At 39.8% G+C, this 19066-nt stretch overlaps 1 protein-coding gene across 3 annotated transcripts in view; it reads right to left on the bottom strand.

The window, feature by feature from the left end:
• The window catches only part of Amph (amphiphysin), a 188954-nt gene that overhangs the window by 13163 nt on the left and 156725 nt on the right, over window positions 1–19066 (bottom strand). Inside the window, exons 15-20 of one of the 3 annotated variants that reach the window (XM_041645689.1) lie at window positions 18922–18954; window positions 15195–15251; window positions 14130–14252; window positions 4156–4362; window positions 3067–3318; window positions 44–145 (exon numbers count right to left, since the gene is read on the bottom strand). In XM_041645689.1, the coding sequence (XP_041501623.1) occupies window positions 44–145; window positions 3067–3318; window positions 4156–4362; window positions 14130–14252; window positions 15195–15251; window positions 18922–18954 (774 nt within the window). The remainder of the gene's footprint in view (window positions 1–43; window positions 146–3066; window positions 3319–4155; window positions 4363–14129; window positions 14253–15194; window positions 15252–18921; window positions 18955–19066) is intronic. The other 2 variants (XM_041645690.1, XM_041645691.1) reach the window with 2 other exon arrangements.

The following is a 19066-nucleotide window of genomic DNA, read 5'->3' as shown; positions in this document are numbered from 1 at the left end:
AAGACCAATATGGCCTGACACACCTTCCAGTCTTACACATTACCTGGTCAGCTTCTGAGTCTGAGGGGACCACGAGCACCACATCACCCCTCTGCAGGTTAAGTTCATCAGAATTAGCTGCCTCAAAATCATGCAGGGTTTCCACCTGCAAAACATTTAAAGGATTGGTTAATTTTGGAAAGAAGCTGCGTGTGGTTGCTCTACCTATAACCCCAGCACCCAGGAGTCTGAGGCAGACTGTAGCCATGACTTCAAAGCCATTTGGGGCTAACTAGTGAGCTCTGGACCAGGAAGAGCATGGGGTACACAGTGAGACCATGTCTCAAAATAAAGAGAAAGAGTAAAAGAAAAGGAAGTAAGGGAAGGGGAATGTCATATTTCCTAATATAATTACACAGACACGGCTAGAAGTGTTCTCTAAGTACATAAAGGATGAAGATACGTATTGCAATTCTGCTATAGATGGGATATGATCTGCAGCAGAGCTTTATTTGTGTGTGTGTGTGTGTGTGTGTGTGTGTGTGTGTGAGAGAGAGAGAGAGAGAGAGAGAGAGAGAGAGAGAGAGAGAGAGGCTTGGTTGCCAGAGGGGTGGTGAGCGGCATGGGAAACAATAAGATAAGGAATATAGTAGAACATCACCAGGGAGATGTTCTCAAGGGAAATAGTAGAGCTCTCAAAAAATCCTGGTTATTCTGCAAGATTATGAGAGTGTGAGATTTTCCCTGCTCCAGTTTCCTGTGTCTATTTCCTCAGTACCCTTGCTTCTTAATGACTCACACGAGGCCATTCATGTCTACTTATTAATTCAGTGCACTATGTAATAACTGAAAGTACTATATTAAGTTTTAATTAGTTAATTTTGTTAGATATTTTATATATTTAATTGTGCTAGATTTGTTATATTTTGTAAGATATTTAATCATCAGTTAGATATATTATAACTGAGGGTTGTTTAAATTGAGCTGAATATGTCAAGCTAAAGAATTGTCTTTTAAAGTAACAAAAAGACAAAAAGACAGGCAAACTTCCACTTGAATGTTATCTAAGAATTACTCTTTAATTAAACAAATGGCGTTTAAAAATAAATTTTCACTCTTTTCTGTCCTAACACTTTATGCCACAGCAGTCTGTTTTTCCTTTGCACTTTTGAAAACCTTTTGAAAATTTACATTATGGAAAAAAGCAAAAAGACTAACACATTGAATACACATTCCTCCCTCACTTGAAGGATTATACAGTCCTGGCCAGTTTTATGTCTTCCATATTGGTTCCTTGCAAACACCTGAACACTCAAGACGAAACAGCTTGCTTTTAAAATATGTATTTCATGTGTAGAATACAAATTATTAGAGCTAGAACTGAGTCATCCAAAGTTAATATCTGCAGTGAGAACTGCTGTAGAGCAGGACTGTGGTGTGCACCTTAGGTCACACTGTAGTGATGGGTCACGCTAAAGATGGGTCCCCGATGCTCCAGCCTTACCTGGCACAAATTTCCTTCCTTCACATGTATAGCTAAACAAATAAACATGCTTCTAGCCCTAACTTTAACACATATGCTCAAATATTTTACTCTAAATTAATCTATTCATAAATCTATTATACCTGCACCCACTTACATTGGCAAGGTGGTAGTTTCCTTCTAAAAAAAGGAGAGAGAGAATGGATAGCGATATTCAATTCCATTCTTATGTACACAACTATATGGGATGGAGATATATATATATATATATATATATATATATATATATATATATATGAAAAATATGTATCCAGGCATGGTGGTCTTTACCTATCACCCATATATCTGGGAGGCTAAAGCAGATGATTACAAAGTTAAGGCCTACCTATACAATTTAGCAAGACCTCATATCAAAATGAAAAAGTACAAAGGTATATAGCAAGTAGCTGAGTGCTTGCTTAGCATGCCCTAAGTTCTGAGTTTCCTCTCAGTACCAAAATCAAAACCAAGCCAAACAAAAAAACAAGCAAAAACAAAGGCTGCATTTTGAAATACAGTATTAAATTATACAATTTCTAATCAAATTTTTCTTGGGTAATTATCTACCACCAATACTGTAAGTTGTAAGTGGGGTTTCTAGGTAATCACGGTTGTGTTGTTTTGCTTGACTAGTAAGGAGGTAGTTTATGATGGCCTCTGACTTTAAAAGCTTTCTTCCCAGGAAAGAAGGCTTGTTTGTTTTGTCCTTTTTACATAAAACCCTTAGTGTCTTTAGGTACTTGTTTTTGGACTATTGGTTGGCCCCTTGATGTGGGATTCCCTTCTGTACGCTATAAATATGTTTTATTACCATTGGTTAATAAAGAAGCCACTTTGGCTTATGGCAAGGAAGAAAACTAAACTGAATGCAGGGAGAAAGAAGGCAGAGTCAGGCAGATGCCATGTAGGTGCCAAAGGAGAAAGATGCCAGAACCTTAGCGGTAAGCCACAGCCTTGTGGCAATACACAGATGTATAGAAATGGGTTAATTTAAGATGTAAGATCTAGCTACAAATATGCCCGAGCCATTGGCCAAACAGTGTTGTAATTAAAAAAGTTTTGTGTGATTATTCAGGTCTGGGTGGCCAGGAAACAAAAAAGCAGCCTCTGATTACCACCCCTTGATCTGCACTGGGATTGGATGACTATTTCCTGCCTGCAACTCTTCAGGAACATACCGGAGCACAGTTGACTTCAAAGGCCTGGTCTGAGCCATTTGGACATACTCAGCTCCAAAGGAAGCCTCGAAGGCATTAGTCCACCCACAACCTTGGGGTAGGTCATGCACCTTTTAACTATTCTATTTTGAAATACGAAGGGTATTAATGTATGGCATGCTTGCCCAAAACAAGGACATGCTGCATTTTCCTTTCCCAGGGGAGGTCATAGCACATGCTTGCCCAAAGCATGGACATGCTGCCATTTTCCCAGGGGATGTCAGGGTGAAAGGAAAGCAGATTTGAGAAAGAATACACAATGCAAATAGCATACTGACAAACTACAAAGTGGTGCAAAGGGAACTCAATGAAACAACGACAATGACCCTGATGTGACAATATAAAGACCTTGTAGAGAAAGCCAGGAGGCATGTCCTGAGCAGCATCCTCTGCAGACATGGAGGAATCCCCAGCACCTCCTGGTGCAGCTGTAGCTGCCTGAGAATCCAAAGGTGTGGCCTCTGTAACCAGTTCCTGCGCCTCACCAGCCTGGCCCTGCGGAGCCACATCCTCGGTGGCACCCACGTTGGTTTCATGGTGTTCTCCTTCCCCTTCATGGTTGGAGGCTGGCTCGATGACAACAGAAGGGATGACCTTCTCCTGGTGGACAGAGAATGTGGATATTGTCACACCCTGGGAGACAACCGGTGTGTTTGCTTAGTATCTTTCCCCAACCATCTACTCTTTCTCTATCCCACTAACCCTAACCCACAGTTCCAAGCATTAAGTCTGCAGACATTTGTCCTGACTTTCTCACGGTCTCTCCTGAGTACTAAAGCTTTAATGGGAAGCCTATATAGATCCTTGAGCAGTCACACTGCTTGGAAAATGGGGGAAGGGAGTTTCTATGAGTGATCCAGAGTGGCGGGAGGCCGAAAGGGGAGAGGGTCTGCCCTGAGGAAAATACGAGGGAGCACTCCACAACTCTCACACTTTGCCATGACTGTCCGTAATTCCAAGTCATGGGACTGGGGATTTGTTGTCTTTGATAGCTGCAGGGGGACAGGAAGAGCTAGGGCCAACTTTAATCTGATGTGTGTGCTCAACTGACTATGTCCTTAAAAAGTGGGTTGGCTTTGGTGGAAGAAGACTGGTGGGGATTCTGAGATACTCTACTAATAGTAAACACGAAGCACTGGTAATTGTAAGTCATACTGAGTCCCTACCCAGGCTGGCACAGAGCTAAGCCTTCGGGGTCTTCCTTACCCTCACAGCTTCACCATTTCATCGCCCTCTTTCTTCCTCTCTCCGCTGAGTTTCCTCATCAGCTGCACCTCATTTCTCCCCTCTATTGTGACTGCAGCTTCCCTTCCCCCCTTCCGGGCTTCAGTCATCAGGAGCAGAAGTCCATTCCACACAGAGAGAGCTATCACCCAGGCCAACAGACAAGCACCCACTAAACATCCCTCTCCTCAGAAGTCCTTCAGGAAACCTTACCTGGGGAGCAGCCACCTCAGTCTCTGCTGGTGGAGGGCTCTCGCTGCTTGTAACCTCAGTGCTCTCAGCATCGACTTTGGTTCCGTCAAGACTTTCTCCTTCTGCAGCAGGGAGTGCTGCCTTCTCTGCCTTGGCTTCCTCCACTGGGACCCCATCAGTGGGCACTGTAGTTCCCACAGTCTCGTCGGCATCAGTTCCCGGAGCAATCTATATAAAATAGAGAGAAGTTACTATACCTGTGTCTCCAGAGTCTCCACAAGGCTTCAGCACCACTCCAGTGTGCTTCCCCTATTAAGGCCATCAGCATTGAGCTGCTTGCATGGACAGGATCCCAGGAGTCAGGGGCAGCAGAAGCTTATGTGATCAGAGCTCACTTTTCGCAGAGGATCCAATGATACGGATTCTGCATCCCTTGGCTTCACCCTCAATCAGGTATAATGGATGGCATTGGAAGAGGTGACATTTGCCATTCTTTAGAGACTGGTAGCAAACGGGATGGATCTCGCTCAACAGGCTATTCTTTTTTGTTTGAATAAAAGCAGACATCAGTGGATTAAGCTTTAGGGAACCCCTGTGTTATAACACTGAAGGGACCTGGGTTTCTCTGAGACCTGGCACATGGAGGAGGACCAGAGCAGGATGGTGTCCCATCATACACTGAGAATCAGAATGGCTGCCCTCTACATATGTGTGGAGAAGGCTTCAAGGCTTAATCATGTTCAGGGAAAAGGAGTGGCAGTGGGGTTTCCTCCAAAAGAATATTAAGAGGATAATGGGAAAGTTTTGAAATCCAATATGCATCAGCATTGTACAAATATCCATGGAACCATCTGCTGACTAAAAAAATGTAACAATCAGATTTGGGGTCTTTACTAAATCCAAAAAAGTTTTCAGTAGTATGTAAAATATGAGATGATGAAATAAAAGAAGTACCACCACAGGTTTTAAATTTGGACAAATAGGTTTAGTATCTAACCCTTTAAGAGGGTTCTAATAATCAGTACGGCAGACTGATTTGACAAGGTAGAATAAAAAAGACTATCAAGAAAGAACTTTCCGACTGATTCTATACAGTATACCCAGGACACATTTTCCAAACACTGATGTTGCTCTCTGATGGGTCAGCATCAGCTAGTGCTCTCCCTTACTGGATTAGTTCTGCGTTGTTCTCAGTATTGTTAGCGAAGCCATACTCTTGCAAGCATTAGCTCTCCAACACGACTTCTGAAGTGGGTGATGGAGAACAGCTCACAGCGGGCATCACAAATGGGGTATGGGAATGTGACCTCACACAGGCACTCAACATGACATTCTCCAAGAACTCACTTCAGCCCCAAAGTCATACCTACCATATTACGTAAAATAATCTTCTATGAAAGACTTTTTCTAAATATCATAATTTTACTTTGGGCATAAAAGACAGCTTATCATTTGACACACATTCATAGAAATTTATGTCTCATATGAGAATCTCCTATTATGAGAATTTGGTTCTTCACAGAAAATGGATAATGGTGCAAACACAGCACTTGTCCTTAATTCTTTTATTTTTACTCCGTCATTAAAGTACATGGATTCAAAAAATTGGCCCTATTGTGTGAACCGTAGCTGATACTTAATTGAAATGAATTTTAAATGCTGGTAAATATTGAAATGAGTTCAAAGTTATATGAAGATTTGTGTTTTGGTGAAGGACTGAAAATTCCAACAAAAATAAATTAAAATGTGAGAGAATTGCATCTCTCATTTTAAGCAAACAATGATCTTTTTATAAATGTTATTGTCACTGTTGTCAAAAGAAGTATAATTAGCAATAACTTATGAAGGTGTCTTAATTCCAAGAAGAATAACAAGCAATTGTTCAATGATTTTTTTTTTTGTTCATGAAATAAACAGTTTTAGGTTGGGATAGAGCTCGGTGGTACAGTGCTTCCAGCTGAGGCTTTCGTTTCAACTCCAGGTATTGTAAGAAAAAGAAAAGAAAAAGAAGGATGGGATGGAGGAAGGGGGAAAGATAGAAAGGGAGACAGGGAGGGAAGGGATAGATTTTCACTGGGGGTACTAAAGGCCCAACAAGTTTTCTTCCATACTGAGAACTATGGATACAAAGAACATGAATACGGTGGCACAGAGGCTCAAGTGCAGAAGGCAAACTATTTAGTTATTTTTTCATTATTTTTGCTTTCCATGTATCTGGACAAAAGTCACACCTATGAACAACATGATTTCAATAGCTTTGAACAAGATGGGCTCTATCTACATTCAGGCAGAATGACAAACCAGCCTACACACACAAACACACGCACACGCACACACACACACTATAGGTGAATACTTTGCTATTTTATAACATGTACCTCCTCTTATGTAAATTTTTCTATGTATGTATGTTCTGAGCAGCACATATTGTTTGTAACTGGTACTGTCTTAAGTGAATTAATTAATGTTGCTTCCTTAGAAGAAAATATGTTACTTTCTATGGCATATTGATGATATTACCAAGGGTAAACTTGTGGGTTTTTTTAAGGTTTATTTTATTTTATTTACTTATGTGTATGTGTGACTGTGTCTTTATGTGCACATACATTCAGGTTTCTGTGGAGGCCAGAAAAGGGCATCAGGTTTCCCGGAGCTGGAATTACAGGTGAACATGAGGAACCCAAGAAGGTGATAGAAACTGAAATGAGTCCCCTGGAGAAACAGCAAGCACTCTTAACCACTTAGCCCTCTCTCCAGCAACACCAAAGGTAATTTTAAAACACACTTGATGCAAACAGAATCATAAGCTTATAAAAGTGATTGTTTTCTGTGTGTCTGTCTGTGGCTGTATCTTATTTTACTGCCACAAGATAAACATACCATAGCGTTTTTTTGGCTAAGTAATTTGAGCAGGCATGGTTGACGGAATCTACTTGTTCTGACTGCAACCACTGCTGTGACAAGAGCTACCAGCAGGGGGAGACCAGGAACTGTTGTGTGTTGCCTGATCCTCAGAAGTAAGGACCCCAGCTTCAGGAACTCAGAGATTCATTTCATCTCTGCCACATGAAGGGAACTTAACAAGTAGGAGAGGGCTGATAAAAAGGTGGCAAACAATGTCACTCAAGCACTGGAATGAACAATGCTGGGTAAAGGTGCTAAGGGAGCTAGCAATTTCACTCCTGAGGATAAAGACATTCAGAATGACCCATTTATTCACGCTTGTATAATCCATGTTGAGAGTCAATTGCAACATATCTTCATAATTTTTTCAGGGTAACTGTGGAGATTTCATTTTGCTATGTTTTTGACAATGTCTTTTGCCCTCTTCATAATGGTCAGTTTCTGGCTTGGAGCAGATGCTACAATGTCTGTGGAAGCTCTGTGCTGTTCTAGTAACTTCTGACCTTGTTTTGCGAAGGGTAAGTCTAAAGCAGGTCTCCCTGGTATTTGCTTGCAGAGCTTTTTAAGCTTTGAATTAAAGATTTAACAAATTTAGATGGTCTTGTCATTAGCTTGTCCATGTGTGATGTTTTCTTAGTATACATTTATTGTGCATAGTGATGGGTTTCATAGGCATTTCCATTCAGGTATAATATTACTTGGACAATATTTGTATATTTGCTTCCTAGTCTCCTCCATCTCCTTTATTCCACTTTCTTTTCCCAAGTAGCCTCATTTTTTATTGTATATCTATAAATGACTGTATTTGTTGCAGAAATGAACACACATACAAATGACTATATCTATAGCACAAATTATTACACACACACACACACACACACACACACACACACACACAAGAGAAAATGTAGTCTCTCTCTTCCTGGTTGATTTCTTGTGATCTACCCCCAAGGATTCTTTCAATTAGAAAATTTCAATCCAACATAACAAGTTTCTCCCTAAGTCTGTAAATCTCTGTCCAGCATTGAGTATCAGCAACGGTCCAGGAACTGGGACTTTTCCTTTTGATTTTCCAATCCAATCTTCTCACCTTTGCTGTGTTTTTCCTCTGTGCTGGGAGATCCTTGGTCCCATTACACAGTTGTCCCTAGTCTTTCTCAGTTATTACTCAAATCTTAGCTCTAGTATGGCATTTTCTTTTCCCTTTCCTTTGGCTTGCCTTGACTCTTTTTTCTCTCATCAATGCCTTCTTGGATTTCACTTAGAGAAGACAGTTAAAAATTTTCTCTCCATATTTTGATTAATATTTTTGCAGCCAGATAAAATGAGGTTTTATCTAATAAGCAATCCATTCATTCTTTTGCATGGTTTATGTGCCCTCTGCTGCTTTCAAACTATTTCTATTGTGTTTAGTAACTTTAAATTAGGTGATGTCTCAGCAGTTCCTGTATGTTAGAAACATTTCCTTTGTTCCACTTTTCATCCCATCTAGGGACATTCAGATGCCCCTTTGAGGTGAACAGCCAGGAGAGATTATCTTGTTCAGATTTTTATTTTGTCAACTTGACACAATCCGGGCTTATCTAGAAAGAAGCCACTTCAATTGGGAAAATGTTTCCATCAGATTGGTCCACAGGCAAGCCTGTGAGGCATTTTCTTGATTAATGACAGATGTAAGAGTGCCTAGCCCACTCTACGTGGTGGTTCTAGGTTATATAAGAAATCAGGCTGAGCAAGGAATGGGAAGAAGCAAGTCAGTAACAGCATTTCTCTATGCTCTCTGTTTTAGTTCCTGCCTCCATGTTCCTGTCCTCATTGAGTTTCTGCCTTGGCTTCCCTCAATGATCAACTGTGATTGGGATGCTTAATCCAAATGAAGAACCCTTTCCTCCCCAGGTTGTTTTTTGTTGTGGTGTATATCACAGCAGTAGTGAATTATCAAATTAGTGATTTATCAAGATGTAGTGTACAATCACCTACTTTAAATCACCCAAATGTGTGTCAAAGGTGTGCAAGCATGATCCCATGGCACACTGCTAAGGTTGAAAGGCACTACCATATACATTCATCAACTGCCTTGTAGGCTTGGCTTTGACTTCTATTACCTCTATACTTTCGCTTAAAGAAAAGCCTCCTATCTAGAACTGACATTTCTAGAATATAGCACTATAGAAACTTTGATACTTTTTGTTAAAATTCTCTTTTAGCATTAATGTGGAAGACTACAAGAGAAGAACTGATAAAAAGTTAATTTTATTTTTTGTAACTTTTTAGTGTTTTCAGTTTTCTCATTCCTTCTTAACTTATGCAGTTATTTTATGTATATTATTTCTGGCATAAATGATAAGTGAAGACTATAAAAAGTATATATTACATATTTTGGATAAATGGCACATTTTGATAATTGCAGGGCATTTTTTTACTGGAGTCAGAATATGACAATATGTTTGCATATTGCTTTATAAAGACAATTGGCTAGAAGACCATTGAGCTCTAGGCTTTCCAGTTTATCCTGATTCTATAGAATAATAATTCTGATGCACAGATGGGCTTCTCCTGTCAATTTATTTTTATATGTCCATCTTGGGTAAGAAACTTGCATTACTGTGAATCCAAAAGTCTCTGCGTACCATCACAGAAGTTTATGATTATTGCATATTATTCTCTTAACATCTCTATTATAGCTTTTCCCCATTATTCCTAGAAGTTAACTAAGATCTAAAGAGCAAAAGTAACCTGCTCAACCAGTAAACAAAGTTTGGAATGATCTGACGAAATTCTGTGTTTGTGTCATACTAATCTGTACCGGAGAATATAAACATCTAAAGTAGGCAGTTTTGTAGCAGTCCTGAGAACTGGAGCACCAACTACAGAAACTGTGGTGCTAGCTCTCAAAGCAGCCATACTGGAAGAGGACTCTAAGTATGCTCCCTTCCAAGCAGTTGATGTGTATCCTTATGCTCTTGGAATGCCATTCTTTAAATGACCTTTTCCTGCTGCCTGTGCTATTTGGGAACAAGCAAAGACATGGCACAAAGTGTCTTCTAATCAACAGCAAATTTTGTAACAAACAGAAATCAAGAAGAGGCTAGTTGGCGTCAGAGTTAGTTTTAATTTGTCAACTTGACACCACTTAGATGGCAACCATAATCGAGGAATAGCCTAGATCAGATTGGTCTGTTGACATGGCTGTAGAGACACTGTCTTGATTGTCCAAGGGATGAGCCTACTGTGGGCAGCGCCATTCTCTAAACAGGGGCTCATAGACTGTAAAACAAAGCCAGCTAAGCATAAGGCTGAACAAGCAGGCCAGCAAGTAGTGTTGCTTCATGGTTTCTGCCTTTAGTTCCTATTCTCACTTCCCTCAATGATAAACTGTGACATGGAAATCTGAGTCAAATAAATCCTTTTCTTCCTAAAGTTGTTTATGTTATGGTATTTATCACAGCAATAGAATAAAACTAGAACAGTTGTGTAGAACTTTTCTACATTGTTTTTAACAATTATCTTCTAGGTTTCACTGTTTAGAAAATTATGTACAGAGTGAGAAAGTGCAAAAGGCCTATTGATCTTTGCCTGGATTTCTCCATTGCAGTAAAGACAGCATTTAGGAATAGGGCCCTAGTCACAGGTATATTCACCAGCTAAGAATTAATGCCATCCAAAAGGTGGAAGGTATGTGTTCTCATTGTCTAAATGAAGGAATGAGATGGAGTGAAAGGAGAGAGGGCTGGGGTGAACCATTACTTCCCTCTTGTAGCTGGCTGTGCAATATCACAGAGGGAAGTAGTAAAGGGGCAGAAGCAGTGGAAGTCCCAACCACAGACCATCACTGCCTTTTCTTAACTGTCCCTAAACGAGGCTCCAACCAGAGCTCTTGATAATGCTGGAAATGCTTTCATTTTTATAAATTTCTAAACTTATCTAAATTTAAAAGGTTAAAATTAAGTACTAAATATTTTCTTCAGGTTCTATTTTAAAGAGAAAGTCAAGAGGCAGATCTACAAGAGATCATTATAGCCCCACAGAGAAGGTTCTGGTACTTTGAAATAGGGTGGCAGTTGGTACGCTTCTTCACACAAAAGGTGCTTAAAACACTGCTCACTGCAGCTCCCCTCCAACAAGACTACAGGAGAGTGCTGTGCTTGGAATCCCACACTCTATGGCCATTTCTTTCCAAGTGGTGCCTGGTACTGCAAATTTGGCTCACATATTCCTCATGTATTTTCTTCCAAAAAGTAATAAGATTCTTCCTCCCCCATTTCCATCTCACTCAGCTTTCAGGCTGCTACTCTAATCTTTCCTGCAGTCCCATCGGAAGCCCTAAGCAGCTGGCTTTATAGTCCAACTCAACCAAATGTATCACTGTTGCCATGGGAAACAGTTATTAAAATTAGCTTCACATCTTCTTTGAAAATCATCTTCAGCAGAGATGCCAAAGTTAATGAATTTTTGTTGCTGTTAATTTGGCTTTAAGCACAGGACACAGTATCTCATAATGATACCCTTCGGCATTAAAAGTTTCAATTAGTGGTCTATTTGCAAAATGACTAGAAAAAGGTGTAGCTTTTAAAGCCAAGGTAAATATTGTACACTGTGCTTGCTCAGAAATGTGAGCATGAGCAAGCAGTGGTTGGAAAGCAATCATAACAGGCTTCTTCCATGGGGCTTGCAAAGTCTGTAAGAGACTTTTACCTAATTTTATTTATCAGTGTTTGGTTTTGAATCCTGAACTTCAGTCATGGGAGAGGGAAAAAGCACTGGAGCCCGGAGAAGGTTTTTAAAAAGATGTCTTTGCAAGTCAGGCAAGTGCCTGCAATCCCAACATTTAGAGGGCTGAGGCAGGAGGACAGCTTGGGCTACATAAGTAAGTGACAAGCCAACCTCCACACTAAGATTCTGACTCTAAACATTGTCAACAAAAGGAGAGCAGCAGCAAGCCTCTTGTGTGGGCCGTGGATCAGTATGACAGAATTGAAGGAAAGGTGCCAGGCACTGCCTGAGACTAAATGAAGACTGGGCTGGATATCACTTGAATATTTTCATGTTCTATGGGCAAATATCCCAGCCCTGACCATGTACATGTCTTAGAGTAGCCTGAGGCTTGACAGATGGCAGTGTGTGACCTGAAACTGGAGGAGAAAGCAGCACAGCATCACACTGAGAAGACCCACTGGCAGCCCACTGACCTCATGGCTTTGGAACAGCAGTGGCATCACGGAGTGAACTACCCCATGCCCATATCCCACCTCACTTGCCTACTAAACGCAGGTGGAAAACAGCTGTAAACAAGATTTTTTTCACCACACTGCAGGGATTTGAAAGTTTCTACATTTTAAAGCTCATTGGGGGGGAAATGAGAAACAGATGCAGAGGGTAAAGTGATTTCCTCATCACCAGCTTTTTATAGCTAAAGAGCTCATTCCATGCATTCCCATCTTAGGGCATTGCTGCCACATCCCCCTTGGACAACTGCTTTACAGCCAGAAGAATGGATGAAAACACTGCCTTTGGGAAGCTCAAGATTGAGGCTGAACAAGAGCTGCTGTTTCGTTCTGATTTTTCAGCTACTCCCCAGGGACATCTCTTAAGTCTAAGAACTAATTGTGGAAAGTCCTGATATTATCAGAGATTTAAGCCTATCTGGAACCCCAATGTTCTTCATTGAAGCTATTCATTAAAAAAGGATGGAGGCTATCATATAAAAACACAAGTAGAAGGAAAAAAATACCAAGGAGTCTCATTCATAGACAAAGAACTGGCGACAGCTGAGAGAAAGAGAAAATACCTCTCGCTGGGATGATTCCTTTGGTTTCCTGATATAAAGTGGTCAGACTTGAAATCATATACACACAAGCAAAAGTGGACTCAGTGTGTTGTATTTATGTAATTGTGTATATGTTTATGTAAATTATAATTAAAGAAAAGAGGCTACCCATTTGAGGGGCGACATGGAAATGTCTGGAGGAAGGGGACATGGGAAGGACTGAAGGAAGGAAAGGGAAAAGGCTAAGTGATGTAATTATATTTTAATCAAAATGTATTAAAAACCTGCTTGCAGAAGTATAAAATTTGGATGAGTGAGAGAGTGGGTGATCTCGATAACCTGAGAGGGGATTACAGAGAACCTGCATCAGTGCTTGGGCTTAGGGTGTTGGCTTCTCTCCTTCATGTTTCCACCCCACAGTTCAATGTCATGGGCTTTGTGGAATTAAGCTTTGTTCTGGAACCTGAGACCAATGAAGTACAAAGGCACAGATGGAGAAGAAGCCATCTGACATTCAAAGTGGGAATTTGATGAGCACTTTTCAGAATCAAATGATTTCTTCAAAATCTAAATCATCATCGTTCTACCTTCCTGGTATTGGTCACATTCATCTCAAAACAAATGTTTTCTTTAACAGTGATCCAGAATTCAGTTGTACTTTTCCTCGTCCTGTGTTTATGTGAGCAAATGTATGTGTGGATGCATGCAATGGTCAATAATTGAGTTGCATTTTCCCCTCTGTGTTGAAGTGTGCGAGTGTCTGTGTGGATACATGCAGTGGTCAAGAATTCAGTTGTATTTTTCCCAGGCAGGTTCCAGGGATGGATGGATGGATGGATGGATGGATGGATGGATGGAGAGTCTAGCCAGTCAGTGAGCACAATGGTCAGTAAATGCTCATGTATCAAAAGCCAAAATGGAAAGCTATAGAAAATATCTGATGTCTGAATTCTCCACACATACATGGACACATGCAACCACACACACACACTCACACACATAAACATAGAGGCAGGTTTTGGAGAGCCACATCTATGGCTACATGGAAGTTTCCCTAATCCATAAGATCAGTTCTTTGGTATAATCTCAATAATAATAATAATAATAATTATCCTATTATATATTTATCATGATGATGATGTCAGGGAATTGAGTTTTTACTATGAAAGTAAAAAAAAGAGAAAGCTCTTTTATCCTGGGAACCATGGCAGACAAAGGAGTCCTTTATCCTAGCTGAAGCCAGGACAGGAAGTGGAACAAAGGATCATGGGAGAAGGTGGAAAGAAGCAGCATAGTGGATGGAGGGGGCAGGGCATGGGCTCACCACTGCCTCCTCCTTTGGCTCCTCCATCTCCAGTCCAAGGTCCAGCCCGGCAGCAGGCGCAGCAGCAGTGGCAGGAGGCTCCTCAGCTTGGGGCTCCATGGATAGCGCCTGTTCAGTTTCAGCCTGAAGTTATTTGTGGGTAAGAAGGAAAAAAAGAGATTCGACATGTGAGCAGGCACCACTGCAGCATACTGGAGAATCCAGAATCTCATCATCATTCAGAGCAGGCAGCCAGCTTTATTAAATCCATTCTAGAGAAATAAATTCTCTCATCTGGAGTCATAGGCCCTTGCAGAACTAAGGAATCACAGAGTGGAATTGTGTTCAGCTTCTTTAGAACAGCCTCCAGAATGGTTTCCTTTAAAGTCGGGCAAACACCTACCACTGCATTTATCTGTAAAAGTTTACCTTCGTGTCTCTATGGTAAATGTAAGAGAACCTGAAATGATTCTTCTGTTGTGTGGAGAGGGAGAGGAAGAGAGAGAAAGAAAGACACAAAGACAGAGATAGAGACAGACAGACAGAAAGAGAGACACGAAAAAAGACACAGAAACAGAGACATAGTGACACAGAGAATATCTCTTGAAAGTCCAACTTTGCCAGGTAGGAGTCAAGAATAACCTATAGGACACACAGTTCTGTGATCTTTCAGTGTATAAGTATATTTTACACTAAAAATGAAGGGATCATTCCAGTATGCAAATCAAGAAAGGAAAAGGCAATGATCTATTAGTTGATCCATAAATTCTTAAGACAAACTCATTTTCAATCCTATACCTTAAGTTATAGTCACATAGTGACCTGTGACTTTGATGGATTCATTGTGTTCCACTGAGGACCGTAAGTATCACAGGAAGCTGGTTTCTGCTTGTGACACTGTGTCAGTGGTAAACAAGGTTAAAGTCTGATTTTACAGGTGGTTTTCTTTTTGCTTTCTGCAAAGAGGGAGCTGTAGAAATCATTTTCTGTAAAATTAACACTCCAAAGGAGCTAGTATGACCAACTAACTTTCAAATATCCCATGATAACTATCAACTGTCCCCAAATACATTCACATCAACTTACCAAGCCACCTACCATATTCTGATCTGCCTGCATGGTGAATAATGAAGTTTCCTGGGGCTGAAAAGAGGGAGAAAGCTTTAAAAAGCTATCTCAATGTGGGATACCCGTCTGTATGCTATGAATATGTTTTATTACTATTAGTTAATAAAGAAGATTCTTTGACCTATGGCAGGGCAGAAGAGAGATAGGTGGGAAAACTAACTGAATGCAGGGAGAAAGAAGGCAGAGTCAGTCATACACCAGGTAACTGCCCAAGAAGCAAGAGGTAACAAACCATGAGCCCCACAGTAAAATATAAAATAATAGACTGGGTTAATTTAAGATAAAAGAGTTAGTTAATAAGAAGCCTGACCAAATAGGCTAAACAGTGTTGTAATTAATATAGTTTAAGTGTGATTGTTTGGGTCTGGGCAGCTGGGAAATGAAAGCACAGTCTATGCTCACTATTGGTACCCAGTGTTTGGCAACATACATTCACATAAAGCCTAAGAAAGCTTAAGAAAGGTTTCTAGACCCACAAAAGTGGGAGTGAATTGGAGCTTCTTGGTAACCACATTTTTTTTAGATAGGCTCTGCTCACTGGCTCAAGCAGAGGTGCGGCTTCTTTAAGATATGGCTTCCTGGTTCATACTGGTGGCATAAACAGTTCTGGCTCTTTTGAGAGGTCCTGCTACAGAGAATTAAGTGGAATTTGTGAGCAGAGTGCTACAAATTGCTTAGTGGTGACACAGACCTGCTGCATCCCTGGAGCTGGTACAATGAGCATGGCTCACAGAGCTGGAGGCAAACAATTCTGCCATGTGGGATGTGGCGAAGCCAAAAAGAATAGCCAAAGTGTTAGTCCTAGCCATTCTCCTCACATTTTTAAAAAGAACTCTTGGTCAAAAAAGCATTACAGATACACAGTAAAGACAAATTCAGACAAAAGGACCTCTAAATGGGTCACAGTGTTGGATAAATGTACATCTTAGGAGAGAGAGAAGAAAGAGTATAGACAGCCACAGATTAAAGGAATAAAGTTAACAAATACTAAAAAGTAATAGAATAAACAAATAAGCCATGCAAAGAGGGAATATACACAGAGAGTCCGGATTATGTATATTTTTTGTTTTTTCTTTGAATTTTTTGACTATTAATGAGTTAACATTTGATTCTTAGAATTGGTAAGCTAAACCAACATATATATTTTAAAGGTATCTTGACTTCAAAACTTTAGTCTAAAGATATGTTACTTTGCAAAAAGAGGTTCTGTTTTCGTTTCCACAGGATTCTTTCCAGGCTAATGTGATAGAATTCCCCCACCCCCACCCCCCAAAAAAAGTTTTCAGTGAATCCTAAAAATACTTTGCCTAACAAACAGCAGGAAGCAGTTTGGAGAAAACTGCACCTAAATTCCCAAAATGATTGTTTATAAATGTTTATTTTCATTTTAAAGGGGTTGGTTATAAGTAGTTAATGGTCACAGTTCAATTTCTAAAAAATTAAGGGGGAAATGATATAGAGATGAATACTTGCATTGGTATAAATATTGTTCTATTGATACAAATTTAAAGTCAGTTTTGTTACACTGTATATATGTATTTCTGCTCTTGTTTAAAGTATTGTGTTTGTGCAGCTCATTTAAAAATGTAATATATAGTTATGAAACATAGATTAATAGATAGTTATCTATAATAATCAAACTTTAATTATGTTAGATTTTCTAGATATACAGAGATATATTTCAGTTAGCTAAATAATCTCAATACTTCCAAAACCTATAGAATATGGCATTTAAAAGATTTTACAAACTTAGACTTTTCTTGACAGTGAGGCATGTCTGCTTCTGGCAGCACCAGTTACTTCAGAGAGGTTGATGGACATTGAAGGAACTTGTTATGGAATTTGCCTTCAGTGTGACAAGGCTAGTCATTTGGGCAGGAAATTGCCATTGCTTGACTGCTTGATGGTGTACTGTATGAACTGGTCATGCAGGACCCACAGAAAAATGGCTGATGAACTTTCTAAAAGATGGGATGGTCTTTCAGGTTCCTGCTTCACAGAAGAAACTGCCAGGTGCTGCGGAGCTACTTTTGCTCCTTCAGCCAATAGCCTTTGAGATACCAGCCCACTGGGGTGTGGTATCTTTTGCTTTAAAAAAAAAAAGCAGCAGTAGCCTTCCACTCACTCTCTTGCTTCAGATTCCACTTCTGGCTATCAGACACTATTCCTGGTCATGCAGGAGGCTGTTGTCTAGGATCGTGATCTGTATGTTTTTTCCCTTTAAATAAATAACCCTTATATTAATCATAATTCCAAACTGGTGTGGGATTGTTTTGTGACTTACTTCATTAACCAGACATTATGCAGGACACAGAAGAAAGCAACTGACAAACTGTCATTATAGACAAAACAGTCTTTCAAATTTCCTGCTTCATAAAAAAGGCTACCAGATACTATGGGCAAGAAGGACTTTGGATGACTATCCAGGAAGTGAGATGTCTCTGTGAATTCTAGAGTTTTGGAAGTTGCTTACAATGAATTTCCTCTTTACTTAGGTAACATATCCTTCTGGGGTATTTGATGGAGCTGAAGTCAGATAGTTATAGTTTTCCTTAGTTATGATAAAAGATAAATTAGATATAAAACTTTAGCCATATAAAGAAACATCGTAACTGTAATTCTTGTTTGATATCTGTTTTGTTATATGTAATTTTACTATGCTAAAGTTAAAACTTTCTTTTCTATTTAGACAGAAAAGGGGAGATGATGTGGGATTCTCTTCTGTATGTTATAAAAAAATTTTATTACCATTGCTTAATAAAGAAGTTGCTTTGGCCTATGGCAGGGCAGAAGAGCGATAGGTGGGAAAACTAAACTGAATGCAGGGAGAAAGAAGGCAGAGTCAGGTAGACACCATGTAGCTGCCCAAGAAGCAAGAGGTAACAAACCACAACCCTCACAGTAAAATAAAAAAATAATAAAATAGGTTAATTTAAGATGTGAGAGTTATTTAATAAGTAGCTTGATCTAATAGGCCAAACAGTGTTGTAATTAATATAGTTTCTGTGTGATTAATTGGGTCTGGGCAGCCGGGAAATGAAAGTGCAGTCTCTGCTTATACTATTTAAACTAGAAGCCATCAGTTGTATCAGTTGGTGTTTTTGAATGTCCCCCTTTAAATCGTTTAAAAAATACCAAATTAGTGTTAACATGAGTTATTCTAAACATTAATCTGTGCTAGCAGAACATGTCCAGGAACCACTGATGTCTTGGAAAGAGCTGGAGTGTGGTTCCTTATCTTCAGATGGCTCTTATCTGGAAAATTACTAAAGGTATGGCTGTACATGGTGTGGCTCACTATGACATTTTAGAAGGATCTCTAAAAACCATCATCTCTAATATCCATCATCTTAGTAAAAATAATCTTATCTCCTCTTCCAGTAGCCAAGTCAAGAAAATCTTTCATACTGGAATTACTTCTAATGACTAGCAGAAAAGTTGGCATAGCATTATAAAGCACTTAGCAAGTGCTGGGTCACTGGGTTCAGCTCATAGCAAGAACAGCTCATTTCATCACAACAACGCCACAATGCTATCTCCATTCCTCAAGTTAGTTGTAAGTAGTGAGATCAAATTTTGTACGGACATTCTTAATCATTTTGCTGCAGTGATGATACAAAACTCCCGCAGGAAAGACTCAAACATTCTAGCAGGTGGCTCTTGTAAGGAACCAGATTCACCTTACCTGGGTAAAGCCATTAAATGAACCTCCAGAAGCCTAAAGGAAATGGAAAATGGGAAAACGGGTGTGATTTTTTTTTTTACCAACATTTCCATAGGATGAATGAATATCTACTAGGCAAGTTGGAGACTAACGACTACAACACACA

This window comes from Microtus oregoni, unplaced genomic scaffold, assembly GCF_018167655.1.
Source record: "Microtus oregoni isolate MIOR12 unplaced genomic scaffold, Mior012 000115F_ref0000277, whole genome shotgun sequence".
NCBI lineage: Eukaryota > Metazoa > Chordata > Mammalia > Rodentia > Cricetidae > Microtus > Microtus oregoni.
The sequence above is the reverse complement of the archived record's forward strand: the minus strand, read 5'-3'. Positions and strand labels throughout refer to the sequence as shown.